General features: G+C 42.2%; 1 protein-coding gene across 4 annotated transcripts in view; it reads left to right on the top strand.

The window, feature by feature from the left end:
* NSD2 (nuclear receptor binding SET domain protein 2) overlaps positions 1 to 27,768 on the top strand; it is a 158,159-nt gene that overhangs the window by 7,025 nt on the left and 123,366 nt on the right. For all 4 annotated transcript variants that reach the window (XM_089510936.1, XM_089510935.1, XM_089510934.1 and 1 more), the window contains exon 2: positions 9,957 to 10,577. In XM_089510936.1, coding sequence (XP_089367062.1) covers positions 9,987 to 10,577 — 591 coding nt within the window. In that variant the 5' untranslated portion in view covers positions 9,957 to 9,986. The remainder of the gene's footprint in view (positions 1 to 9,956; positions 10,578 to 27,768) is intronic.

The raw sequence follows: 27,768 nt of genomic DNA, 5'->3' as shown, positions 1-27,768 counted from the left end.
ACTGTGTGAAGTTCCCTGACATTGGAGGCCACATTCTCCCCCAGGCCCTTCAATGAATAATGTAGAAAATGTCATGTTTTAAATAAAGTGAATACTCTACCTGTAGTGATTTGTTGTTCTCAGCAGTCTTTGTGCTAGCTAGTAAATTATTTTTAACTTGAGATGTGAACCTCAATGGCCTGTCTTTTGGCCTACCATAGTCGAATTCTGAGACCTTTGGTTTGCTCCCTGTCTGGACTTTCAGGTTCACAGTAAAGATTCTTATTTTATTGAACTCTTATTTATTCATTTCACCCCATATGATTTTATTTAATATAATAATAATAATAATAATAATAATAATAATAATATATTTATATCCTGCCTCTCCCTACAGGCCTATTATGTTACTTATCAAGTGTTTTGTGTTTTACATTGTAATTGTAATATAGCCTGTATAGTTTTGGTCTTAAAGTTGAAGTAGAGCTGTTGTGAGGTGGTTCAGGTCATCTTAAAATGAGCTAGATAACAGACACTCAGGCCTGTTACAGACTGCCAAAATAAAGCTGCTTTGGGTCTTTTTGGAGGTATGCTATTTAAATGATGCATGGGTCCTAAGAGTCCGGAGGTCGCGCCAAAGCCACACTCCATTCCTAAGCACTGGAGTGCAGCTTTGGTGCAGCTTCCAGACTCTTAGGATGCATTTAAACAGCATACCTCCAAAGAGACCCCAAGCAGCTTTATTTTGGCAGTCTGTAACAGGCCTCAGTGAATAACATTGTATAAATTGAAGCATTTGAAGACATAATCTTTTTGTTATTTTTGATAACTTTTTCAATGTGTTAAGTATCCAATTTATGTCATATGTATACTTTTTAAATCTTTCAATAAAAATTAAATAAATAAATATTTTTTTTGATAAGGTCAAAGAAACTGAAATCTTAGATAACCAATTTTGTGTAAAGTCTGGATCTCTGTAACTGCCACCCATCTTTGTCCTCTGAAAGGTTAATTAGCATGTGCTTATTTTCTTTCATCAAAAATTGATTTTTTCAGAGGTTTACCATTGCCTTCCCCTGAGGCTGAGAGCATGGGACTTGCCCAGTGTCACCCAGTGGATTTCATGTCCAAGCTGGAAATCGAACTCTGGTCTCCAGAGGCATAGCTCAACACTCAAATTGCTATGCCACACTCATTCGTCTAAAAAAAGTAGAATCCTTGAGACAGTTATTTAGTCTGATAAGATCAGTGCTACTGTATATACTTGAGGCTTTTTAAAAAATTGTTTCAAATTGTCAAAGGTATTACTATGTCTCTAATAGCTTAATTTATCTTTGCTGCTTCAATATCTTGAAACAAGGAACTATCTTTTTTCTGGTTTCTCAGTTCTGTGCCTTGCTTAGAAACATTTCCCCTCCAGGGTGCCCTGGGAGACTACTTAATTTACTTTGTTATATTTATTTTGAATTTCTTTCTACTAGCATTAGTTAAACTAATAGATTGGCAACTGGGTTCATGTCTTGCATTTCTTGCCTTAGCTGTATCATCCCTCAGTTAATTAAGTTGGTGACCCTCTTATTTCTTAGGTCAGACATTATTGGCTTGAAATTCTGCTTGTTTTCCCATTTTCTACTGATTTACAAGATTTTGATTGCTCATAAGTAGTCGCTTATCTTTGGAAATCTTTTAGCTATCACTTTCTAATAACTGGCTGGATTACGGTTTGCTTACATGCATCCACTGCTGTAGAAGTGAGCAGAAACCACAAATGTTTTTGTCGCAGTGGTCCAAAACACACTGCAGAAATAATCCAGTTTGAGATTGCTTTAACTGCCCTGGCTCAGTGCTAGGGAATCCTGGGAATTCTAGTTTGTTGTGACACCAGAGCTTTCTGACAAAGAAGGCTAATGGCCTGAACGGACAGGCCAAAATAAAGCTGCTTCGGGTCACTTTGGAAATGTGTTGTTTAAATGCATCCTAAGAGGCCGGAATGCATCCTAAGAGGCTGCAAGCCGCACCAAAGCCATGCTCCAGTCCTAAGGACTGCAGCGTAGCTTTGGCGCAGCTTCTGGCCTCTTAAGATGCATGTGTCATTTAAACAGCATACCTCCAGAGTGACCTGAATCAGCTTTATTTTGGCCTGTCTATTCGGCCCTAAATGTCTCATAAAGCTACAGTTCCCACAATTCCCTCGCATTGAGCCAGGCAGTTAAAGCAGTCTCAAACTGGATTATTTCTGCAGTATGTTTTGGACTATATTTAATAGTTCTGCAGCTCTTCCTTTGAAGTCAAATTTGGATCTCAAGCTTTGAGAATGATTTGTTATTGTTGTTGATGCTAGCTCACGGGAAGTCTGTGTATGAGACATCTCCAAGACCTCCTGTCCTCCACTGCTCTGCTTATGTTCTGTAAATTCAGGCCTGTGACCTTGATTGAGTTTATCCATCAGGCATGCAGTCTTTTTCTGTTTCTACTACCTTCTAAATTTACTAGCATTATTGTTTTTTTGTAATGGTTAATGTTGACTCATAATATAGCCAAAGTATTGACAACCTCATTTTGATCATCTTGATTTAGAGTTCAGGCTTGATCTGTTCAAGGACCCATTTGTTTGTCTTTCTGGCCACCCATATTATCTTCAACACTCTTTTCCAGCATTACATCTTGAAAGAGTTGATCCTCTTGTCCATTTCTTCACCGATCCACAGTCACGTCCATACATGGTGATAGGTAGTATAATCACTTTGACAATTCTGAATTTACTGTTCAGTTGTATAGATTTACTCTCTAGGATCTTGTCTAGTTTTTCCATCACTGCCCTTCCCATTCCTAATCTTTTGATTTCTTGACTAGTTTCTGTCCTGATCGTTGCTTGATCGAAGGTATGGGAATTTACTATTTCTGTTTCCACATTGTGTAGGTTGAATGTTTGTAGATTCTCCATGGTAATTATTTTTGTTTTCTTTATGTTTAAGCAATAAGCCTGCCTTTGCACTTTATTTCCTTAGTAGTTTCATGTTTGCAGTGTTTTCTGCCAGTAGTATGGTGTCATCCACAAATGTTTCTTCCTCGTACCTTAACTCCTCATTCTGAGTCTAAACCTGCTCTTCATATGATATCTTCTGCATACAAGTTGAACAAGTAGGGTGAGAGAATGCATCCTTGCCTGACTCCTTTGCCAATTAGGAATCATTCTGTTTCTCCATATTCTGTTCTAACAGTAGTCTTTTGTCCTAAGTACAGGTTTCTCAGTAGGACTGTCAAATGTAGTGGCACTCACATGTCTTTAAGAAACATCAATAGCTTTTTGTGATCTATGCAGTCAAAGGCTTTGCTATAGTCAATAAGGCACATGATAATTTTTTCCTGGAATTCCGTGGTGTGCTCTATTAGCCATCATATGTTTGCAGTGTGGTCCCTAGTGCCTCTTGCTTTCCTGGACCCTACTTGTACTTCTGGGATTTCTTTCTCCATATATGATTGGAGTCTTATGTTTCAGAATTTTGGGTATAATTTTGCTTAGGTGGAACATTAATTCTATGGTCCTACAGTTGCTGTAGTTTTTTGTGTCTCCTTTTTTGTGGATAGGGATGTTGTTTCCAGTTTGTTGGCTACCACTTTGTTTTCCATATTTGTTGGCCTATTTTAGTTAGCAGTAGAGTTGATGTTGTCTATGTGGATTGTATCACTTCAGTTGGAATATCATCTGTTCCTGATGATTTATTCTTTTCAATTTCTCCTAGAGCAGCTTCCACCTTGTTTTCTAGAATTTGGGGTTCATTTTCATATGGTTTTTCATTCCAAGAGGCATTAATTTTTTCATCTCTTTTTTGTGGCCATAATTTACATCCATCAGTTTTTTATTTCTTCTTGGTCTTGCAGTATGTTCCTCCTCTTATAGAGTATCTTAGCCCTTGATTTGAACTTCCCTTTGAATTTTGGGATCTCATGGAAGAGATCTCTTGTTTTTCCTTTTTTTATTGCCATCTTCTATTTCTTTTTATTGATTATTATTGCATTTGTCTTTATCCATGCACACTAGTCAAAAGTGTGCACTATTACTAGAGAGTGACAGTTGTCATTAATTCCTACTAAGTGAAAACAGTAAACTGACTTATAAATTATAGCAAGCTTGTTTTCAGTTGATCCAGAGAATAAGACATGGAGTAATGGATTCAAGCTACAGAAAAAGATTCTGTACTATGGGCCCTTGCTATCTGTTGGGATTTGGGTTCAAGATCCTCTGTGGATATCAAAATTCATGGATGCTCAAGTCTCATTTAATATAATGTAATAATGAAATGGTGTCCCTTGTATAAAATAGCAAAATCAAGGTTTGCATTTTGGAATTTATATTTCTTGAATATTTTCAAACCGTGCATGTTTGAATGCATAGATAAAGAATCGGTGGATAGAGGGCCAACTGTACTGTTATAATCATTTATGCCTGGACTTTGGATGACTCTTCTTGGTTTTGGGATTTCAGAATTACATTTTTAATGTGCACACAAAATTTCATTTTGCTGTTTTAGCAGTCAAATTAAATAAATTTATTTAAGCAGGCATTTCATATATAATTTATATCAGGGTTGTTTTTGTGGAACAGGTGGTTTTTAGTTATACTTTTGTATATTTTAATGTGATTTTATATTGTGTATAGATTATTTTAATGGTTTTGAATTTTACTGAGATTTTTAAATATTTTATCTGTGAGCCAGCTTGGGTACCTGTGGGGAGAAAGGTGACATATTAAATAAATAAATAAATAAATAAATAAATAAAATTGCAACACATTTTGCATCGCTGCACTCCCCTACATTTTAAAATGTGTGCTATTATAATAGAAATATTGCTTGAAACTGCTTCATATTTAACTGATACATTACTTTACAGTAGGTTTCATATCTTCCACCCACTCCTTTTGATAATTTTGATAAGTCCAGTAACATCAAAAATCCACCAAACAATGATACCTTTATGGGACCAACCAAAATACGCAATATGTTGCAATCTTTCAGAGCTCCACTGGCTTCTTCATCAAGCTAGTGTTAAAACAATACAGGAAAAAATATGGGAGATGTTAATCATAGACCTGCATTTTGCTGTTTCTGTTCTCAGTTCAAATTGTATTGAAGGTTACTTGTAGATTGGTACCTCCTACTTCTGGCCATGTTTCTATTGGGAGATTCTCAAAGTCCAGGAAATTTAACATGCATTTGCAATGCAAAAAGATACTTCCTTCCTTTTTGTGTTGCAAATGGGTGTTAAATTCTCTTGACTTTGAGAATCTCCTGGTAGTGATTATTCACACTCACCACTCTCCAAGAGAGTGTGTTCCACTCTCAAACAGCTCTTTCTGTCACAAAGTTCCTCCTAATGTTTAGGTGGAATCTCAGTTTTCTCTAATTTGAATCCATTGTTCCGGGTCCTGTTACCTGGAGCAGCAGAAAACAAGCTTGCTCCAGCCTCAGTATAACACCCCTTCAAATACTTAACAGGGCTATCATATCACCTCTTAACCATCAGTTCTCCAGGCTAAACATTCCCAGCTACCTAAGTCTCTCCTCATAGGGCATGGTTTCCAGACCATTCACCATTTTGGTCATCCTCCTCTGTACTCCAGCTTGTCAACATCCTTTTTGGATTGTGGTGCCCAGAACTGGACACACAGTATTTTAGGTGAGACTTGACCAAGACAGAATACAAAGGTACTGTTACTTCCCTTGATCTAGACACTATACTTCTATTGATGCAACCTAGAATGACATTGACCTTTTTAGTTGCTGCATCACGCTGTTGGCTTATGTTCAACTTGTGGCCTACTAGGACTCCTAGGTGCGTTACAGACCGCCCTAAAGCGGGCGGTCTGCTGCCGCCGACATTAGCTGCAGCAGGAAGCCCCAGCGGCCAGATCGCAAGGCTTCCGGCCACAGCGAAAAAGGAGCGCCGAAATGGCGCTCCTTTCTGGCCCCTGGAAGTGGCACCGTGAAGCGCGAGGCGCGCACTCACGGCGTCACTTCCGGTGCGCCACGTCTGGACGCTGTGCGTCCAAGATGTAAAAATGGCAGTGGCCATGTGGATGGGCGCTGCCATTTAGGATGCGCTCTGCACGTGTTTGGAACAGGGCCGGTTAGGAAGGGGCAACCCTTCCTAACACTAGGACGCCCCTTCCTAACCCTAGGACGTGCGGAGTGTGTCCTAAATGGCGGTCTGTAACCCGCCCTAGATCCCTTTCGTATGTAATATTCTTAAGCCAGGTGTCCCCCATCCAATATCTATCCATTTCATTTCCCCCCTTAAGGGCAGTACATTACATTTCTCCTGGCTGAAGTTCATTTTGTTAGTTTTGGCCCAGCTTTCTAATCTACTAAGGTTATTTAGAATTTTGATCCTGTCCTCTGGGGTAGTAGCTACTCCTAATTTGGTGTCATCTGCAAATTTGATAAGCATGCCCCCTCTATTCTTTTATCCAATTTGTTGGTAAAGATATTGAATAGCACTGGGCCCAAGACAGAACTCTGTATGTTCTCTCTAGGAATCTCAGTCCTCCAGCACAACTCTGCAAAATTGACCAGAGAGTTGTGCTGGAGAACCTAGAGGTTCTTAGACAAAGCACTTCTGTAGCCATCTGTAGGTCCTCTGTCATTATTCTATAATCAATATCCAACAGACATGTTAATAGTCAATCACTCTAAAACCAAAGTTGTGGTTTTTGGTTAAAAAAAAAAAAACTTCATAGGTGGAGCCTTGAGGCAAAATCTATTGATCAGCAATCCTATTACAATTACTTGGGTTTAAGATTTCAATCTAATTTGTCATGGAAAACTCATTTTGTTGCTACTAAGCTAAAATCATCCCTCTCTTTAAATTCTTTGTTGAAATTTCATAGACTTCAAGGAGGTCACTTAGTAGCACCTACTATCGAGGTTTATCAAAGAAAAATTGTTCCTCAGTTATTATATGGAGCAGAAATCTGGGAATACAGCAGTGTCTCAAATTTAGAAACTGTTCAGAACTTATTTCTAAGATCCCTATTGGCTGTCCTTAAGTGTACCCCTGTTTCTTTTCTGAGAGCAGAAACAGGCCAAACTACTCTTCTAGCTGGTATACATACTGCTCTTGCCTTCTACTGGTTAAAGTTATTATCCATGAGTGATTCTAGGCTCCCCAAAAATGTTTTTCAGAACAAATATCTCAATTCTCCAAACTCCTGGGTATCTATAGTTAGAACAGTATTACAGAGCTATGAGATTAATGTGGACTCACTTCCAAATTATGCCACCGGTAGAGTCAAGCAACTGATATTTCTCTTTCTAACTTCTTCCAATATCCCGCTACCTTTCCTAGTGGTATAAATCTTCTTGCCTTACCCTTCCTTAACTACCCTTCTCTGTTCTTCTTACCCTTCCATCTTTGTTTTAACTACCTGCTCTTACCTTCATCACATTCTACTTTCTTCTATTATCTTCTCCTACAACGTCTTTACTCCACTCAAGGATTGAAACCCTTCCCCCCCCCCCGATATAACTCTCTTTTCCCCCCATATATTATACATATAACTCATAACTACCACAGTTCTGCCACACATTACAAAAACACACTTTATTATTGTGTGCTTCAAGACACTACCAAATCTGTTGCTTATAGCCAAGCCCTTCAATACCGGTGCACCTGCTTAAATCTATGACACAGAGACACAAAACTTGGATTTACAACATATACTTCTCAAACTACAATGCCCATTTTAAGGAGGTGAAGAAACAAATTGACAAGGCAAGATTAGTGACCAGGAACAAGCTACTACAGAACAGACCAACAACGCAAAATACCTCTAGTGGCCACATACAGTATCCAAATAAGACCATTCAAATGAATAATCAATGAGCTACAAACAGTTCTGAAGTCCTCTCACAAGCTCTGAGTGGTCTCTGGCAAACAGTCCCATACCTTAAATAACTACTACTTGTTTGCCAACTATCTACTCTGGAAGCAATTTACCAGGGGCCAATAATGTCACCCACAAAATTAGAGATGCATTCCCTTGTTCTTCCTCCAGTGTGATATCAAGTTGGACATTAGAAGGTGCAATAACCAGAAACTAGTTGTAGAATATTTAAACTGCCCTAGATATACAATATGAGATTTAAAGGTTGCAGTCCTTGAGCAAGAGGAATACAAAGGAAGACTAGAAACAGTTAAATTGAATTATATTTACAAAATCCAATCCATTTAGCAGAAATACAAATGGCTTCATGAGAGACTACATATATTAATACAAGAGTCCTCACTACTGCACATGTAACAAAAGGGAACTTCTCAGAATTTTAAACCCAGGGAACTGACTTTCGCCAAGCAGTTTTATTGCTTTCATGGACACTAACATGACTGTAAAGATATAAAATAATAATAATAATAATAATAATAATAATAATAATATGTTTTATTTATAGACCGCTATTCCGCAATGATCATAAAAGACTTGTATCATCATATATTAAGACTTGTATTACTCAGCCTTTTGAAAATTTAGGACAAGGGTCATGATTTGGATCTTTCAGGACTATTGCATTCAATCCCACTCCTACAACTTTGTAAATATACTTTCTATCTTGCCCTGGATATTATTCTTCACTGCATCTGAAGAAATGGGTTTATAACAACAAAAGTTCACACTGAGATAGAAACCAGTTAGTCTTAAAGGTGTTGGTACATTCCTTTCCCCCTCCCTTTCTTCCTCTTTTTTATACTGCAAGAGATTGACATGGCTCCCCTTTTGAAATCTCCTTTTGAAATACTCATCTTACATGTAACCTGGTTCCCTCTATTTGAACAAAAAGAAAGAAGGAGAGTCAGTGCGAGTTGAGTGGAGAGACAGGAAAAAAGAGCCTTTATTATTATTAAAAGCCGGAGAGACCTCCCCCCCAAACACTTTAGCGTGATTTTGTACATATACTGTATACATGAAATCTCTATGTTTAGATTTTTGGCAAGCATTTTGAAAAAATGTTACAAACGTTTTGTGACACCTTTAGAGGCCAGTTTGCGGTGATGCCGAAGGGGTGAAACAGACTGGCAATTTGGAGCAGCCTCTGGCTGCTCCAGCCCTGATTAGCTCTGATCACTGTGGGACCACAGCGACTGGAGAGCCTGCCATGAAAGTGGGCTGCCATCGTGGTCCTGAAGGGGCTGCTGGCAAAGAGTGGAATTTCCCTGCTGCCGGTGGCCCAAAGCCACTATAGGTAACCACAGAACAGCTTCCTCTCTCCACGGGCATTCTTCTTGCAGTTTCTGGCTCTGGCTTCAAATAATGTATGGGAGAGGAGATGGAGAAGCCTTCAAACTCAAAATTATATTTCTGGGATGAATATTACCTTCTGACCAGCAGTGTTTTTTTGGTTTTTTTTTTTTTGGTTTGTTTGGTTTTTTTGTGAACCACTTTTTCCATTTATAAATTAGGGGAGGGATGGAAAACAAGCCTCGCAAATGAAGGGCTACATTTAAGGTTACATCAGTTCTAGCCAGTATAGCTAGCTTTAGCTGCTATACTGTAGTCTTGTTGCCCCAGCTCAGTTTTATTCACTCAGAAGAACAGTTTTCCACTTTCAATATGCAGTTTGCCTTTTTGTATTAGTTCTACAAAGGAAATACTCCACAATAGAATTAACTAGTTTATTTCTATGGGAGAAATGCCAGTTTTTTCTGAGACAGCATAGCGAGGGTTTAATCTGTTGAAGATTACAGCTGGTAAAATGATGCCAGATTGGTTAATGTTAAGATTTAAACACACACACACACACACACGTATTTTAGGATGATATTGTGAACAGTTGGTCCAGTTCATTATTAAATTTTAATACTCTAGAAGTGGGAATATGGTTTGAGTGAATTTCTGAGAGCATTAATAGTGGTACCCATGCACAGTGCTGAAAAAATTGATATTATCGCTCAAATTTCTTTCTTTGTTTTTGTTTTAACAGAGCAGCATTAAATTGGCAGTCTCTTGCTGAATGGATTTCAAAAGTGGTTCTCTGCTGTTATCCAAAAAAAGTGTCACCCATATTAAAATGAAGCAAGTACCAGAGACCCTTAGAAGTACTACAGGAAAAACACAGAACTGTGAAATGAATCGAGACTGTTCTGTCTTCCTGAGCAAAACACATCTTTCCACCACATTGCAGGAAGATGTCATGCCAAAATATAATGGCCACGATGCTCTTGCATTTATCCCAGCAGACAAAATGAAAGATCTTACTTCTTGTGTATTCAATGGAGAATCAGGAACACAAGATAACAGGCTGAATTTTGAGTCTCAGGATATAAAAGAAGTTGGAACTCCACCTAACACTACACCAGTCAAGAATGGCTCTCCAGAGATTAAATTGAAAATTACTAAAACTTACATGAATGGAAAACCTCTGTTTGAATCTTCTATTTGTGGTGATAATGGAATAGATGTCCCTCAAGTTGAAGAAAATGAGAAAAAGACATCAAATAAGGAGAGGAGAAATAGAAAAAGAAGTATCAAATATGACTCTGTACTTGAGGAAGGTTTTGAAGAAGAATCATCTGTGTCAAATGCATCTAGTCCCTGTGAGAAGGTACTGAATTTCTTTACTGACTGGTAATTGTGGGATTACACCTCATGTAGGTTGATCTTACTGAATTTTTAGAGCAAACTTTGAAGTTGATTTTTTTGCTCAGGTGACAGCTGTGAATGTTACCAGTTTATTAACTTACTAAGAAACCTGTAAATTAAGCTAATTAATAAGTCCAGCAGATGATGCTGGAGAAGGTATATGTTTAATCCCCATTTCACTTGCTTTAGTCTCTTAACTTCAATTTCCCTTCTCACAAGCTTTTCTGCCTTCCACTTTGTTCCTCCTCCAGGGCTCATCTTCTGTTTCCTCTTAAGACTGTGAATTCTGTCACCAGATTCTTCCTTCTGCTACCATTTCCCCCCTTCATAGAAGCCAGACAGAGAGCAAGAATGGGCAGTGTATTCATACTTTACTGTAGGGATGTGCTTGTTTAAATTATTTGTTTCAACATTAATTTAAACAGCTTTTTCTCTTCTGCATGAACATCTTTGAAAACTGTACAGTCACTTCTTTCCTGCCCTTCTTCTATGTAGTTGTTGGTGGTGCTGGTGAGTGAGCAGGAAGGAGTCGCAGCCATTGCCAGAATCATGCCTGGTGATGGCTGGCCCTCCTCACTCAACTCCCTTGCCCCTTCTAGTCTGCATGACCCCATGGTTGGCTAGGGGGAGAAGGCTAGGGAACCAGGGGAAGAGATTCACCTGTTTTCAGCTGTCATAGATGTCTCCCACTTCTTCATCCCACATGGCAAGGTAGTGTTTGTGTGGGCAGGAGAGGATTGGGGTAGGCAGTCAGGAAGGCTTGCTTGTTGTTGGATATCTGAGCCAGTTGTGGCTGATGTTCCTTGCTCAGTTTCCCTTCCACCTGCACACCCACATGGCCAGTTGGGGGGAGGGGGTTGGGTAGCCGAGCATGGAGGGTCATTCAGAGCCTCTGGCAGGTGGTGCTTCTCTGTCCTCATAGCTATATAGTAATTACCAGGAGGGGGGCATAGGTGAGAGCCAAGGACAGAAGATCACTTGTTTCTATAGGTTTGAAAGCAAAAAAGTCTAGGGGGAAAAACTTTAAAAACACAGTAGTTTTATTAAGACAAAATGAAGCGGTGGAATGCAAGAAGAATTAAAAAAGATAAAATGTATACCATCCTGCAGACAGACTGACTTATATTGGTATGTGTGCAAAGCCCAAATGTAAAAAAGGGGCTAGTGTTACCAATATGTACTAGGCTTGAGAACTGTAAATCCCAAATAATATATCAGATATATGGGGGTGTCAAACATACAGAGTACTAGTGCATATACAAATAAAGTTCTTAATACCTCCCAGAAGATAAGTAAAAGGGATAACACAGTAAGCCCATTACAACTGAGAAATAAACCAACCAAGACTTTCGACTAGTCTTCATCAGTGATCAGGATTAGCTGGTGTTACAGCTTGAAAAATATGTAACGAAATATGTGGAGACATCCAGTAATAGTAAGCAAGTAGTTGTCCAATTTGGACCTTGTGCGGTACAGAAACTTGGATGTCCCACAGGTAGATACAAGCTGCCCCCAACCTCTCCTACCTGCCCATCCATATGTCTGTTTGGGAGGAGGGGTGGACAGTTAAGCAAGGATTCTGTGACATGAGGCTCAGTTGGCTGCTTTCTCCCTCTCCTTCCATCCACATGGCCACATTATGTCTGCATGTGAGAAGGGATGGAAGCAGCCAAGTGAAGAAGATTGGCTGTTATAGCCAAGTGTGTAGGCACCCTTGAAGTCATTCCCAAGGTCCTCTGGGTATCCTGCAAGATGATGTCATTATGACACATGGCTTATACTGGTGACAAACCTCCAGAATTGACTTCTTCCCCACCCTCTTGTCAGCCATTACATGACCGTACAGGGGAGTGGGGCAGGAAAAGGGTGAGTCTGCACTGGACTAGGTAGAGATGTCTGAGGTGAAAATGTCTTTGAGTCTGAGGTCTAGAAAAAAAGTGAGATAGGGGCTTAAGGAGGATTCACTTGCAGGATTGCTGAACACTCAAGAAGCCCATCAATAAATACACAATATTTATATTGTGACCCATGACAAATATTTTCTAACAAATATTTTATGAGTAGTTAATTAGTAAAGAATAAAAACAGTACAATGTAGAAAAAATGAAATCTTAACCAGAAGAAAACCATTAGCAGAAAAGGGCATCACTACAGCAGATTTAAAAAGCACTGAAAATATTTAAGACAGAACTTAGCATTTCAATCAAGTCTTGGTCTTGCAAACTGTGGGTGAGGTTTGTTTTCTTCATCCTAGATTGGAAAAGAAGAATGGTAGAAGTGGTGTGAGTTAGTGTGCCAGCACTGGTAGTGGGGAAACGGTGAAACTTTACTTGCACTTTCTTTCAGTCATTGGGCTTCAACATCCAAAGAATACACATAAATATCTGTAGTAATGTTGACTGTTTATTTTCATTGTTCCAGTTCACAATCAATGCTTCCTCCACAATCCTTTGTTCCATTTTAAAACTTACTGCAATTGTCACAAACTACTGAATATACTCGTATATATGTTGACCTTAGGTATAAGTTGAGGGCAGGTTTGGGAGCCAAAGTTATGGATTTTGATATAACTCGTGGATAAAACTTGGGGGCATGTAACAAGGAATGTAAAGGACAAGGCAAAGGAAATCAGTGCTAAAGAACTTACAGAATTCTGGCAGGCAGAATTGTTTGTACTTACCTCCCTAAAGACTTGGCGAATGAGGAGGGAACTACAGTATGTTGTGCCTGTGTGATATCTGGGGAAGGTGACCGGGCACTGGCATGGCTAAGCACATGTCAAAAAGGATATAAAGGTAAGAGTTAAGGGAAAGTATTAACTAATAAAAAGGAAACATCCCCTTCTCTGAGTAGAGTGAAGAAGGTGAGAGCTTAGTCCATCTCAGGAGTGTCTAAAAGAAGCACTGATCTCTTCTACTCTTTCGGCACTCCTTTGAGGGAAACGCCAAAGAGTTGCACTATTTACCCACCTGGACATTCAAAAAGCCAGAAGTGGTGCCATGGCAGAGACAGTAGAGGAGTTTGGTACTTCTTTTAGGTTCTCCCTGGGCAGACTAAGCTTTCACCTATTGCTGCTCTATACAGAGATAGTTCCTTTTTTGAAAAGCTATAAGATACAGTATATACATTGACTGTGGATAAGTCGACCTAGGTTTTTTGAGTCTATTTTTTGGCTAAAATGTCTACACTTATACATGAGTATATACAGTAGTATATCAAAAGAGGTCCATGCTGCATTTTGATGTATAACATAATTGCAAAGGCCAATGCAATTTTAGGCTGCATCAATAAAAGTATAGTGTCTAGATCAAGAGAAGTAATAGTGCCACTGTATTCTGCTCTGGTCAGGCCCCACCTGGAATATTGTGTCCAGTTCTGGGCACCACAGTTAAAAAAGGACATTGAGAAACTGGAGCGTGTCCAAAGGAGGGCGACTAAAATGGTGAAAGGTCTGGAAACCTTGTCCTATGAGGAACGACTCAGGGAGCTGGGGATGTTTAGCCTGGAGAAGAGAAGGTTAAGAGGTGATATGATAGCCCTGTTTAAATATTTGAAAGGATGTCATATTGAGGAGGGAGCAAGCTTGTTTTCTGCTGCTCCAGAGAACATGACCCGGAACAATGAATGCAAGCTCCAGGAAAAGAGATTCCATCTCACCATTAGGAAGAACTTCCTGACAGTAAGGGCTGTTTGATAGTGGAACACACTCCCTTGGAGTGTAGTGGAGTCTCCTTCCTTGGAGGTCTTTAAGCACAGGCTAGATGGCCATCTATTGGGGAAGCTTTGATTGGATTTCCTGCATGGCAGGGGGTTGGACTGGATGGCCCGTGCAGTCTCTTCCAACTCTATGATTCTATGTTGTTGATGTGTTCCTTCTAGTCATGTCTTACATATGATAACCCTAAGGGAAACCTATCACAGGATTTTCTTGGTAGAATTTGTTCAGAAGGTGTTTGCCATTGCATTCCTCTGCAGCTGAGATGGGTTTCAATGGCTGAGCAGGGATTCAAACCCTGGTCTCACAGTGTCTTACTGCGACACTCAAACCACTACACCATGCTGGCTTTCTATTATATCTATGTAAGGAGTTGTTGTTTTAAAAAAGCACGAGGTATTAATATATGTTGTCAGCCATCCTGCACTTTCAATTCTACAACATTCTGTGTAAACTAACAATTTCAAGGCTCCTTTATGTCAAGTGGGTGGACAGGCATCTCTCAACATCATGAAAGGGTGCTAAACACCACATTTGTCATCACAAACATCTGCTGATTTCTCCCTAATCTTATTCTGTCTTTCTTCACCCTAAGAGCTAACTAGGAAGAGCTTTACAATAATATCCAAAATCCAGGGAACACAAATGCTTTTATTGGGGCAACCAAAAATGGACAAAATGCATGATGGACAAAATACATGAAGGTCCACTACCATCTTCACCAGACAAAGGTCTTAAATATGGAAGGGCGCAAAAGATGAAGTTGTTAGAGTTATAGGCCTACATTTTGTCAAGATGTTGTTTTTGTTATCAGTTAAGATGGACTTGAGTGATATCCATGTAAACAGTGGCCCCTCTCCTCTCTGACCATGTGGATTGTGGAAGTGAAAGAGCAGCAAAATACAGGAAATAAAATTTAAACTCCATTAGTATCAGAAAAAGCAATTTGAGATCCAGACTGTTTCTGTCCTGTGTGAGGCTAGCCCTTTTTTAGGCAAAAAACATTGGGTTTCTGAAGAAGGTTTTATACTGTTTTATTTAAAAAAAAATCTTTAGCTGCTGTATAGCTAGAACCCTCCAAAGGTATTCCCAGTGAAAATCAAGTTTTACCTTTGTGGAGGTAGAAACCTCAAAAAACTAAGTCCCATCTCCTTGGCTCCCTCTTCTTTTAAGATTTTCCTGTTGTGGCTAACATGCAGTATTCTCAAATCCAGAGAGAATTGGGGGTTTCCTATGGTTGCTGCCTGGAGCACCTCAGCTTGGTCTCAGGAGGAAAGTACTGGTCCAGGAATTGGGGAAGGGGTCCAGGCACTCTAGAGGAAGCCCCCGAACCCCTTTTGGGGAATCTGGGCTGGGGAGAAAGGGAATCACAACTATGACTCTTTTTGGGGAGCCCCAGTTGGCAGAGATGAGAGATGGGCTGGCGTCAGGGGACAGCACCAGGTGGGAAAGCGATGGGGGCAGAGACATGGAACCTGCTGTGGGGGACCCTCACCTCCTCCTCTGCTTCCTCCTCCTTTTTTTCCTCCTTTTCCTTTTCCTTTTCCTTTGCTTCTGTTTCTTCTTCCCCTGCTCTGTTTCACCTTGCCCTATCTGAGAATTCAGCAGCATCGATCCCCCTCTTTCTTTCTCTTTCTCCCAGAAGCAGAGCAAGGGCCGCTTGTGGGGGCTGTCTCTAGTGGTGGCATAGCAGTGTGTCCACAACGCCATTGGGTACAGCTGGGGCTTGCCATCCGTGGATGCTGAAATCCGCAGATGGCAAATCAGTGGATAAGGAGGCCCCACTGTAGAGTTCTCTGTTTTCTAGTCATCTGTCTATAACCTATGACAGACATTAAGTAGGCACTGAAGTAATGGGAGATGAGCCACCCATTTAAGTTGATTGATTTATGCTGTATAGCTATAGTGTAGGCTTAGTAGAGAAAAGCAGAATTTTGAAAGGTGGATTTTAATCCAAAATATAGACATGATAAGAGTCTTCATGGTTTGATAATAGAGGGCTCCTCTCAGAAGATACATGAATTGACTCCGTAGCTAGAATGGCATAGGGATATGAAGCAAAATAAACATGACACCTGATGGCTCTTAACTTTGAAAAGCTCCTTTATGGAATTCAGTATATTAGAAGTCTAACAAAATAACAGAATTGACTGCTTCATCAGTACCCTGGTAGCAGCTTTTGGGTTTTGTCTGGAGCCATTTCATGTTGAGTTAGTAAGGAAATCCTAATGAACAAGATAATGCAGGCAAACCTGTGGAAGACAAAATTGATGAAATAACTGAAATTCAAGGGGTAAGAATCTTTCTGTTCAGTATAGGGCAGTGATGATGAACCTATGACGCGTGTCAGTGCTGACACGCGTAGCCATTTGGGGTGACACGCGGCACCCCCGGGACAAACCTGCTTTTGGGGGGGCCCTGCCTGGTTCCCCCCAATTGGGGCCTTTGTCCTGGGCCCAGCCTCCGGGCCAGGCACACTCATGCGGCCATTACCGCGGCCGCTAACGCCTTGGTATTTTATTTTAGCTTTGAAATCCATATAATTATTTGGGGTGGTGATGGCCTCCGCTTTGCCATGGTGGTAGTAGTTCAGAACCTGGGGAGGGGGAACGCTGCATTTTTGTATCAGGTTGTCCACATTTTTGACGTGCCTGTGATAGGGTCCAGGCAGGAGGTGAGCATTTTCCTGATTTGGGAATGAAAACTAATACAATGAGAAATTCTGTTCTGGGAGTGACTCATCTGATATGTAATCTGGATTTGCAAAGGGGCCCAAATTGGTTACAATTAGGCAAAAATGATTTGAGAAATATTGCATAATTGCTTTATAGGTCAGAAAAAAGTGGGCTAAGCATAGCTGTAGGAAATGGCTACACCACTGACTCTCTGTGTGTGAGTGAGGGAGAGCACAATTCATTTACAGTCCTCCCTCTGAATTCATGGGGGATCCGTTCCGTCCCCCCCCCCCCATGAATTTGGAAATTCGCATTTATTCAAGCCCCATAGCTTTGAATGGCTGTGTGCAGCCATGTGCACGTGTCGCAGACACGTGCGTCATTAACTTTAATGGAGGTTGCCCCTGTGAATAATCAGAACCGCAGATCTCAAGTCTGTGAAAATGGAGGGCGACTGTATATGCAGTACATCTTATATATATTGCAATAAAGAGGAGATATGCCAATTGTCCAGATATCCAACTGACTTCTCTTCAGTAGACTTATTTTTCTTTTCGTCCCGTATAATAACTTTATTAACCTTACACTGTCTTTAGCTTACTGATTCCTGTGTAGATCTCAGTGAAAGTTACAGTGTTAAGAGCTTTTTAAAAACATTTTCTGAAACATATAAGGAACTGCTGTGTCAGGAGTGGGCAGACTCAGGCTGCAGCTGCACTGCAGAAATAATGCGATTTGAGACCCCTTTAACTTCTATGGCTAATTGCTATAGAATTCTGGGATTTGTAGTTTTGTGAGGAGCTCTGCTGGTTTAACAAACCACAAATTCCCGGATTCCATAGGATGAAGCCATGACAGTTAAAGCAGTGTTAAGCTGCACTATTTCTGCAGTGCAGATGCAGCTTCAGTTACGATTGGAGCCAATTTTGCCCCTAGAAAAATGAGATTTAATTTTTGCTGCAAAATCAACTGAATTTTTTTTAAAAATAATGTTTATTAAGCTTAACTTCCCCTGCCAAACTGGAGCAAGATTCTTCAACCTCCTCTGGTAAATTCTACATTTCACACTCCTGTTCTTCACTGTGGACTCTTGGCCATCTTGACTATGCTTCCCGTACTGATGACTTTAGGTCAGTGTTACTCAAACTTTTTCCAGCTACCGCCCCCTTTTCTCTTGGGCAACCTCCCCGTCACATGCTTGTTTCTTGATAGTAGGTCTACTATTCTACTGCAAATTCAAAACAACCAATCAGTTGCTGCTCCCTTTGCACCCATCACCTTGGTTGCTGCTTGACTGCTCCCTTTGCACCTAGTCACCCTGGGAGCAGCAACCAAGCAGCTGGCTGACCAGCAAAGGCCCATGTGGACAACAGGCTGCTTGGTCTCTGCTCAGACAGATGCTTAGTTGCTGTTCCCAAGATGACTAGGTGCAAGGGAAGATGCTTGCTGGGGCAAAGAAGGGTGCAGCTGGTGGGTGTGTAGGGGGTTTACACAGGCCATATGCTCTTGACTGCAGACTGGCATGAATGGGGAAAGGGAGAGATTTCAATTCCAAGAGCCACTCCAAAGTGAAGGACTCTTTCCAAGAATTGACCCAAAATACTCTCCTTCCCCAGAGGCATGTCTTGTACACATAGCATCAGGTGTCCCTCTTTCTGTCACACATACACCAACATTGTTTCTATCTCTTTTCTCATCTTATCTGATGAAAGAAAGTAGGGGAAGCAGTGCAGCTCCAACCTGCCAGCCAAGCCTCAGCAAAGGTCCCAAATTTGAAAGCTCCCCTTTTTGCTGCCTCTTCCACACACACACCGCCACCATGTACTCTTAACCTCTTGCTCCAGTCAATCAGTCTGTCCCAAAATAACACTGCTCTGTGCTACAGAAGCAGTGCCCTGCATCCAAGGCTACAAGGTTACCTCCGTGAGTACTCTGTCCAATAGTAATTGGTCTGGAGACAGCTGAGATGGAGGAATCTTTCCAGGACTGATGACTCTTACCCCAAGTTCTCAAGGCACTATGGTTCTCCTTCTTTTGGAAGGTTTATTTCTCCCTTTTAGGCAACCAAGCCCATAATAGGGAGGGGGGGGGGTGGAAGTAGGAGACAGGCAGATTCCCTGCTTCCCAGAAAACCTGACACCAAGGGGTTTAGTGCAACAGTTTTGGTCATTGAAAGAAGCATTGCTGAACGTGTCAGCATATTGTCCATTGGTATAAAAGTCCTTGGTATTGGTAGTAGTATCGAGGCCATAGATATTGGCACTTGGCCAGGGCCACTCAGTGGCTAGCTTTGTTGATTAGCATTCTTGTTTTCTGGTCTCAAGTCTTTCATGCCTTCAGTCCCATCAGTAGATAAATACATACCACTCTGGTGGGAATAAACAGCATTCTGTGCAGTCATGCTGGCCACATGATCACAGAATAGTCTCTGACAATGCTGGCAGTTTGGCTTAGTAACGAAGATGAGCATCGTCTTCTATGGTTGAACACGACTTGACAGCATTATCAATGGGGAATACCTTTACCTTTTATGGTTACAGCATTAACCTGTGTGGCAGTATCTGGGAGAGTTTCCATTGATACTGTGGTTGACATCAGTACCAAGGCTGGATTGGTTGTCATTATCAATGACATTCTTTTTGCGGAGGTTGGTTTCCTCGGCTTCGTGGCAGTTGTAGAAGCAGTGAAAAGTGGTTGGTTGGTTTTGGTTTTCTTCACAACCTGTAGAAACCAGAGGCTGGACTTGATTCTGGATGCTCTTTTCTTAGAGCCTGGCACGTGAAGCCTCTACAGACATTGCACTTTTTGATCATGTGTTCCTCCTGCAAGCAAAACAGATAGGTTTTTTGTGGGTTTTTCGGGCTATCTGGCCATGTTCTAGCAGAGTTTCTTTCTGAGGTTTCGCCAGCATCTGTGGCTGGCATCTTCAGACAATGCTTTGCCTGGAAAAAGTTGGGTGTATATATACTGTGTCAGCCTGGGAATGCAGGAGTGATTTGCATGTGTATTGTTCTGTGTTGATGGCCAGCCTCAGGCTGGGAGGCTAATGCAAAGGATGATTAATGTCTGCTAATTGGTGATCATTATCTGCTGGGAAAGCCCCTGACTCTGAATGGTTTCCAATTTGCATTTGCCGAGTCCTTATTTTGCTGTTTCTCAGGACTGGTAGCCAAATTTTGTTCACTTTAAGGGTTTCTTCTTTCCGGTTGAGATTGTCCAGGTGTTTGTGGATTTCAATGGCTTCCCTGTGCATCCTGACATGGTAGTGGTTGGCATGGTCCAGAACTTCAGTGTTTTCAAACAGTATTTTATGCCCAGGATGGTTTGTGTCATGTTCTGCTACTGCTGATTTTTCTGGCTGGAGCACAGGTGCAGCTACCCAGTTGTGTGGGACACAAAGACGACGTAGAAGAACAGGTCGGACCTTCTTTACCGAAAACTGATTGTCTATACCATCATGAGTCAACAGTATGATGTAGCCGCTAAAAAGGCCAATGCTATTTTAGGCTGCATCAATAGTCTCTAGATCAAGGGAAGTAATACTGCTGCTCTATTCTGTCTTGGTCAGGCCTCACCTGGAATATTGTGTCCAGTTCTGGGCACCACAATTTAAAAAGGATGTTGAGAAACTGGAGCGTGTCCAAAGGAGGGCGACTAAATTGCTGAAGGGTCTGGAAACCATGCCCTATGAGGAAAGACTTAGGGAGGGGGGATGTTTAGCCTGGAGAAGAGAAAGTTAAAAGGTGATATGATAGCCCTCTTTAAGTATTTGAAGGGGTGTCACATTGAGGATGGAGCAAGCTTGTTTTTTCTTTGTGGTCTCTGCAAATGCACACAAATTGGTTATTCTGTGCCTGCGCAGTAAGCTCCGAGACCTTCTTAGAGCTGTTAGAAGTGGTTTGGCAGTAGCCCTGCCCCCTCCCCAACTGCCTTATTGGTCGTCTCCTGCCCAAACCCTCGGTTCCCTTTTTTCCGCCACAGCAGCTGTAGTGTCTATGAACTCTTCAGAGATTCATTTTCCTATCAGACTTTAAAATTTTATTTGACAGGATCAATCTGAAAAGATCAATCTGGTGGTAATTGTTTAACATCATTCTTCATATTTTAAATAAGTGCTGTGATTTCTTAGAGAATTGCATACTCAAGTGTTAATTTAAATTCTGAGGTAAAGTTGTTTCAACGACGGCTTGCCTCTCCATCGCACTTGGCAAGGCCCTTTGTTTTCTGCAGAATTAAAAAAAAATAAAATAGCTGTTTGCCTCCTTGGCATGCTTGGCAGAGCTCCTTTGTTCTCCTGAGGGGGAAAACTTTTAAACAGCCACCCTCCTCGCTGGCGTACTCCGTAAGGTCCCCTTTTACTCCTGAGGAGCATTTTTAAAATGGCGCCCGCCTCCTTTGTGCACTTGGCAAAATCCCTTTGTACTCTTAAGGAGAAAATTTTAAAACAGCACCTGCCTCACTGGCACGTTTTAAAAAGGTTATAAAAGGACTAGTAGCCTTGCTTCCTTGCTGGTGTATAGCCACTCTATTTGCTGAGGAGAACCTGTGTCATGGCCGCTCGCCTTGCTCTCATGCCTGGCTAAGGGCCATCGCACTTCTGAGGTGGAGTTATTATATCACTTGGAGTGTTCATTTGACCTCATTCCCAGCCCTGTGGCGATCCTCATCGATCCCTGACTCTCCGAGGTCAAACCCGATTGGCTGGTAGCTGTACGTCGATCCTCATCAGTCCTTGACTCTCCACAGTCAAAGCGATTGGATGGCAGCCCGACTTCGATCCTTGTCGGTCCCTGACTTTACAGGGTCATACCGATTGGCTTGCAGTCTTACTTCGACCCTTGTCACTCCCTTACTGTTTGGGGTCAAACCTATTGGCTGGCTGCCCAACTTCGATCTTCATCAGTCCCTGACTTTCAGGGGCCATCCTGATTAGCTGGCAGCCCAGTGTTGATCCTCATCAGTCCCAGAATCTGGGGATAGCAGCCTGACATGGATCCTTATTGGTCCCTGACTCTCCAGGATCATACCAATTGGCTTGCAGTCCGACTTCAATCCTTGTTGGTCCCTGATTCTCCAGGGTCAAACCAATTGACAGCCAGTCCCACTTCAATCCTCTTCGGTCCCTGACTCCCCAGGGTCAAACCAATTGACTTGCAGCTTGATGTCAGTCCTTGTTAGTCCCTGACTTTCTAGGGTCAAACCGATTGGCTCACAGCCACACTTGGATCCTCCTTGGTGTTCCAGGGTCAAACCAATTGGCTTACAGTCTACCTCTGCCCTCATCAGTCCCTGACTCTCTGGGGTCAAACCTATTGCCTCACATTCCTACTTCGATGCTCATCGGCCCCTGACTCTCTGGGATGTCCCAGATTGGCCTACAGGTGGCCTTAAATGGAACCTTCCCCAAGTATCAAGTGGTAGCCAGATTGCCATCACAATATGGCCACATTCTGTCCTGACACTCCTTTAGGAGAACAAATCTTAAGGGCCCAATGTCAGTACCATTTTAAGCTGCACAAGAAGATTCGAATGCAGCTGGCCTTTCAGTTTCTAGGGACCGTTGGTACTGCTGCACGCTCCTTGCTTCTGCCTGGTTGATTTCGTGACCACGATTTACTGTTCTCAAAAGCCAGTGTGGCTGATGCTGGTTCGTATTCGAGGCCATAGCCTCTGTACCAAGGTCAGCTACCAGTGAGCACTCTGTCAATTTGGAGCCATTATTTTCCCCTCTATATATCGAGGTGCACCACTGGCTCACACCTCCCTGATTCAGGATCATAGTGTTTCTCTGTATAGAGGGTCACTACCTGCGAGCGCTCTACCAAATCTGGGGCCATGCTTTCCCCCTCCTTTTGAGGCCTATTTTGGCTCTTACAATTCGCTCCTTGAAACGGATACCTATTTCAGGCTGCTCCTTCAGTAGCAAAGGATGCCATTGTCATTGGACAGGTATACAGTGTGAATATTCCTTCTGTACCAAGACCCCAAATCATGGCTATCCCTGAGAGTATTTGATTGTACAGTCCTGAAGGCCGCTCATATGGCAATGGGTTATCCATACCAAGAGTGCCCAGGTTGTGCCCTCAAGATTATTGGGGACACCCTAGAAGTCAGACCTCAATGTGCGCATTTAGTGATGTTTAGCCATCCCTAGTTGCAGAGGACAATTTAAATTGTCAAAGGTATCTGTATATAATACCATGCAGCGTGAAAAGAAGGATGTCCTCATAAAATTGTAACATGTGAATGTTACTCCTTCGATCCTGGAACTGAGGGTTTGGGTGGGAAAACCGTTTAATAGGCAGTTGGGGAGTGGGCAGGGCTACGCTAAAACACTTCTAATAGCTCTAAGGTTCTGAAGCTTACTGTGCAGGGGCAGGATAACCCATTTGTGTGAATTTGCAGATGACCACTCGAAGAAATACAGTTACAGGTAAGCAACCTGTCCTTTCTGCTGCTCCAGAGACTAGAATACGGAACAATGGATGCAAGCTACAGGAAAAGAGTTTACAGCTCAACATTAGGAGGAACATCTTGACAGCAAGAGCTGTTTGCCAGTGGAACACACTCCTTCAGGATGTGGTGGTGTCTCCCTCTTTGGAGGTCTTTAAACAGAGGCTAGATGGCAATCTGTCAGGGATTTTATGGATTTGAATCCAGATTTTTATTTTTATTATTGTTATATCACCACTTGTGAGAAAATAATCCTTTTTTTACTCCCCACATTCCCAACATTCATCTTTACTGCTTTTGTATACTTTTGCTAATTTCCTAGATGTCAGGTACCATCTATAAAACATTTTGTAGATGTTTTAAATTTTTCTTCAAAGTTGTTTTCCAATTTTTCTAATTCTGAGTCAAGTTTATATTCTGTGCCCAGGTAATCATACCTTTATTATTTTTCCTTCCATCTCTACTTTTAATATCCGTTTATAGATTGTTAAAATTAAATGGTCTTTTTCCATAAAAAGAGCTTTTCAAATGCTATCTTTTCTGTTTCCATTTTTGGGGGGTCCATTTTGAAGGCAGATAATTCCATTCTCTTCAATTCTTCTCTTGTTCTCATTCTGTATTTTAATGTTTTAGCAAATCTTTGTATGCAATCCATCTACTGCCAGGAATTTTTCCCAGTAGATAAGACCCCCACATCCTGTAGTTTGGGTTATGCTCCGCCCACTTGCTCTAATAGGCAGGAAGCAAAGAGGGAGGCCTGGCGACCCCAGGTGGGTGGAGCTAACCCTAGAAGGCCAGTCTTGTCCTGCCTATCACTCCAGTAGGATGTGTTTGCTGTTGCTCTGCACCTTCTTCACTACAGCTACTCCAGTCCTTTTCCTTCACTTTGTTTCTCTTGCTGCCTTGGAAGCATGAAGAAAGACTTTAATATGGCAAGGGCTCCCAGGATTGGAGAAAGGTCTTGGCTTTGCCAATGACTCTTCCTCTCCTCCAAGCTGCCCCCTTTCATGGTGGGACCACAGGAGATGTCTGCAAACAGCTTTGCAGCACATGGGAGCCTTGGGAACAGATGGTGAGTGGTGTCCCTTCCATGTCTCTGTTTCTTCACATCACCTCTGCCCAGCCTGTTTAGGGCCAGGGATCAGTGATGAAACTGGCCAGAAGTTATGGAAACTTCCCTTCTCAGCATCTCTGCCCAGCCTGTTTAGGGCCAGGGTACAGAGGACAGGCCAGCCAAAAGCCATGGCAAAGAGTTTTTCTGCATCACCTCTGCCCAGCCTGAAGCAGGGCCAAGGTCAGAGAGTCAAGCCAGCCAGATGACACAGGATCAGAGGTGAGTACCAGGGGCCCTCTCTCTTCAGCCACCAAAGAACCTTTGCCAGATCTAATGACCTTGCTCAGGGTAGGCATTGCCAGGAGGCCTCTGCCATTGCCACTGTAGGCACTATGCCTAGCATAAGGTTTGGGACTCTGCCAGAAGGGCAGATGGGGGGATAAGCTCTTGGTCTCCTCCCTTCCTTCCCATCTCTGGCCCCAGTGGCACCCAGGACCCCAACAGTTTTGGGCGATCCTGTTGCAGCCTGGGGAACACATGGTAGTGTTGCCAGGGCTCCTGCACATTCCCTTTTGATTCTTATAATGAGATGGTCTGAAAGGAGGAAAATGAATCCTCCTCTGGCATGCACAGTGGACATCTTGGCTGCATGGCTTTAAAGGAAGCTAGACTGGGCCCAGTAGGGCCCGAAACTTGCAACTCTAAAATGGTCTTTTTTTGGTTGCCACAGAGCATCCCACAAAAAGCATAAAATGGCTTCATATTCCTCACCAGAGGGAGCATGGCCTCTGCCACCCACTTCTAAACAGAGTCTGGAGGACCATCTGTTAGATATGCTTTGATTGAGAGTTCCTGCATGGCAGAATGGGGTTGGACAGGATGACCCTTGAGCTATCTTCCAACTCTGATTTTCTGAGAGAGCACATGGATATAAATCCTCCTGCATTCCCTCCTCAAAAAAAAAAAAAAAAGGGAGGGACACTTGTGGGAAGGATGAGGAGAGAGTTCCCTACACCCTCAATTATGTTAGGCTGCCCCAAACTGTGGAGTTATTGAGAAGAGCCGTTGGGGCCCTTGGCTTCTCCTTTCCATCAGAGTTGATCCTTTATCAGGATCCAGACATATCTCGGGTAAATGGGGAGCCATGTCCCACAGCAGCCCCCTCTGCCCTTCCCAGCTACCTATGCAAGTGGGAAGGGAGTTGAGGAATAAGCCAGCTTCGAAAATGCAGCCAGGTTACTATAAAGCCTGCCTGAGATTGAAAGGGCTAAGCTTCTAAACCCCAGCTTGAAGTTGGTTTTGTTTCATACATAAAGAAAACAAAACGCCCTGTGAATATCAGGGCTACACTACAGGCCACATTCAGCTATCTACCCATATTATGAATGGTCTTCAGTCACTGCTAACTTAAGAGCAGTTTCCTCACTGCCTGGAAGAAGCTACTGCCCAGGCAGCCTCTCTTATAGGTGAAATAAAGGAGGGGAGAGCCCTCACAGCAACAGGGCTGGGGGCTCACATTTACAAGAGATACTGCTTAACCTTTCAGGAGAGCTGGCTCCCCTTTCCTTCCCCCATGAGTGTTTTAAAACAATATAATCAGGTTTTTCTGCTAAAGGGTTGCTTCAAATCCCATACAGACATCCTGTAGAACCTTGAGGGATCTGCCACAAAGAGCAACACAATTTCCTCTTACTTTGTCTAGATAGTTACATTTTAAATAAACTTGAGTCAACAGTGTGATGCGGCAGCTAACAAGGCCAACGTGATTCTAGGCTGCATCAATAGAAGTATAGTATCTAGCTCAAGGGAAGTAATAGTGCCACTCTATTCTGCTCTGGTCAGGCCCCACCTGGAATATTATGTCCAGTTCTGGGCATCACAATTCAAAAAGGACATTGAGAAACTGGAGTGTCCAAAGGAGGGCGACTAAAATGGTGAAGGGTCTGGAAACCATGTCCTGTGAGGACTGCTTCGGGAGCTGGGGATGTTTAGCCTGGAGAAGAGAAAGTTAAAAGGTGACATGATAGCCCTGTTTGGGTATTTGAAGGGATGTCATATTGAGGTTGGAGCAAGCTTGTTTTCTGCTGCTCCAGAGACTAGAACACGTAACAATGGATGCAAGCTGCAAGAAAAGAGATTCCACCTTAGGAGGAACTTCCTGACAGTAAGGACTGTTTGACAGTGGAACACACTCCCTCGGAGTGTGGTGGAGTCTCCTTCCTTAGATTTCTTCAAACGGAGGCTGGATGGCCATCTGTCGGGGATGCTTTGATTGAGATTTCCTGCATGGCAGGGGGTTGGACTGGATGGCCCTAGTGGTCTCTTCCAACTCTGTGATTCTAAATTAGAATGTCTGCTGATGGACTTGTCATTTAACTGCTCCCTGGCTTGGTAGGCCTATTGTGACAAGGTCTATCATGCATATGATGAATTGGGCTCAAGGCCATGAAGGCTCATGCTGCCAATCTCTTTCTTTTAGTTGGTCTTAAGGTGCTACAAGATTCCTTTGCTTACTGTTGGGCATGCTTTGATTGTGATTTCCTGCATGGCAGGGGATTGGACTTGATGGCCCTTGTGGTCTCTTCCAATTCTATGATTCTATTGTTATAAGGTTAGCTGCTGTGTGGATGAGTGTCTTATCCCTGACTGAGTTTTCATGGCAAGGTCTGGTCCAAACAGCACCATTGTCCACTGCCTTCTCAGGCTGGAAAAATGGACTTGTTTTCTGATGCAACACGTGCTCAGATTTAATATACCATACAGCTTCATATAGGGACTTACACCAGCCATCTATATACCCACAGCTTGTAAACACGCACACACACACACACACACACACACACACACACCACCCCCACCAACACCAAACTGTGATTTTACTATTATATATAAGATACTCCATTTTATTATGCCATTATATTTTATGTGACTTGAGCTTCCATGGATTTGGTATCCGTACAAAGTCCTGAAACCAACTCCAGTGCATATTGAGGGCCCACTGTACTATTTAACATTTAGGTTTCTTTTCTTTTGACAGATCTTTTTTTGGAGAAAATTCTCTCGAAATTAGATACCAAAGGGTTATCCTTGCCAAGCCCTCTGTTAACATTTAATAACTCCTCAGTCAGCAGTTCATTCAGCCAGGAGACCCATCAGCCTTCCTATAGGTTGATGATAGTCTGCTACATGGAGTTGGGTGATTTTTTAAAAGTCTCTAGACAAGTTCGTCCTCAGATGAAATCAGACTTAATTCTGA

Source organism: Sceloporus occidentalis, unplaced genomic scaffold (genome assembly GCF_023333645.1).
Source record: "Sceloporus occidentalis isolate IW3139 unplaced genomic scaffold, rSceOcc1.0.p SCAF_2, whole genome shotgun sequence".
NCBI classification, from domain to species: domain Eukaryota; kingdom Metazoa; phylum Chordata; class Lepidosauria; order Squamata; family Phrynosomatidae; genus Sceloporus; species Sceloporus occidentalis.
Note: the sequence above shows the minus strand (reverse complement) of the source record. Positions and strands in the feature narration are given on the sequence as shown.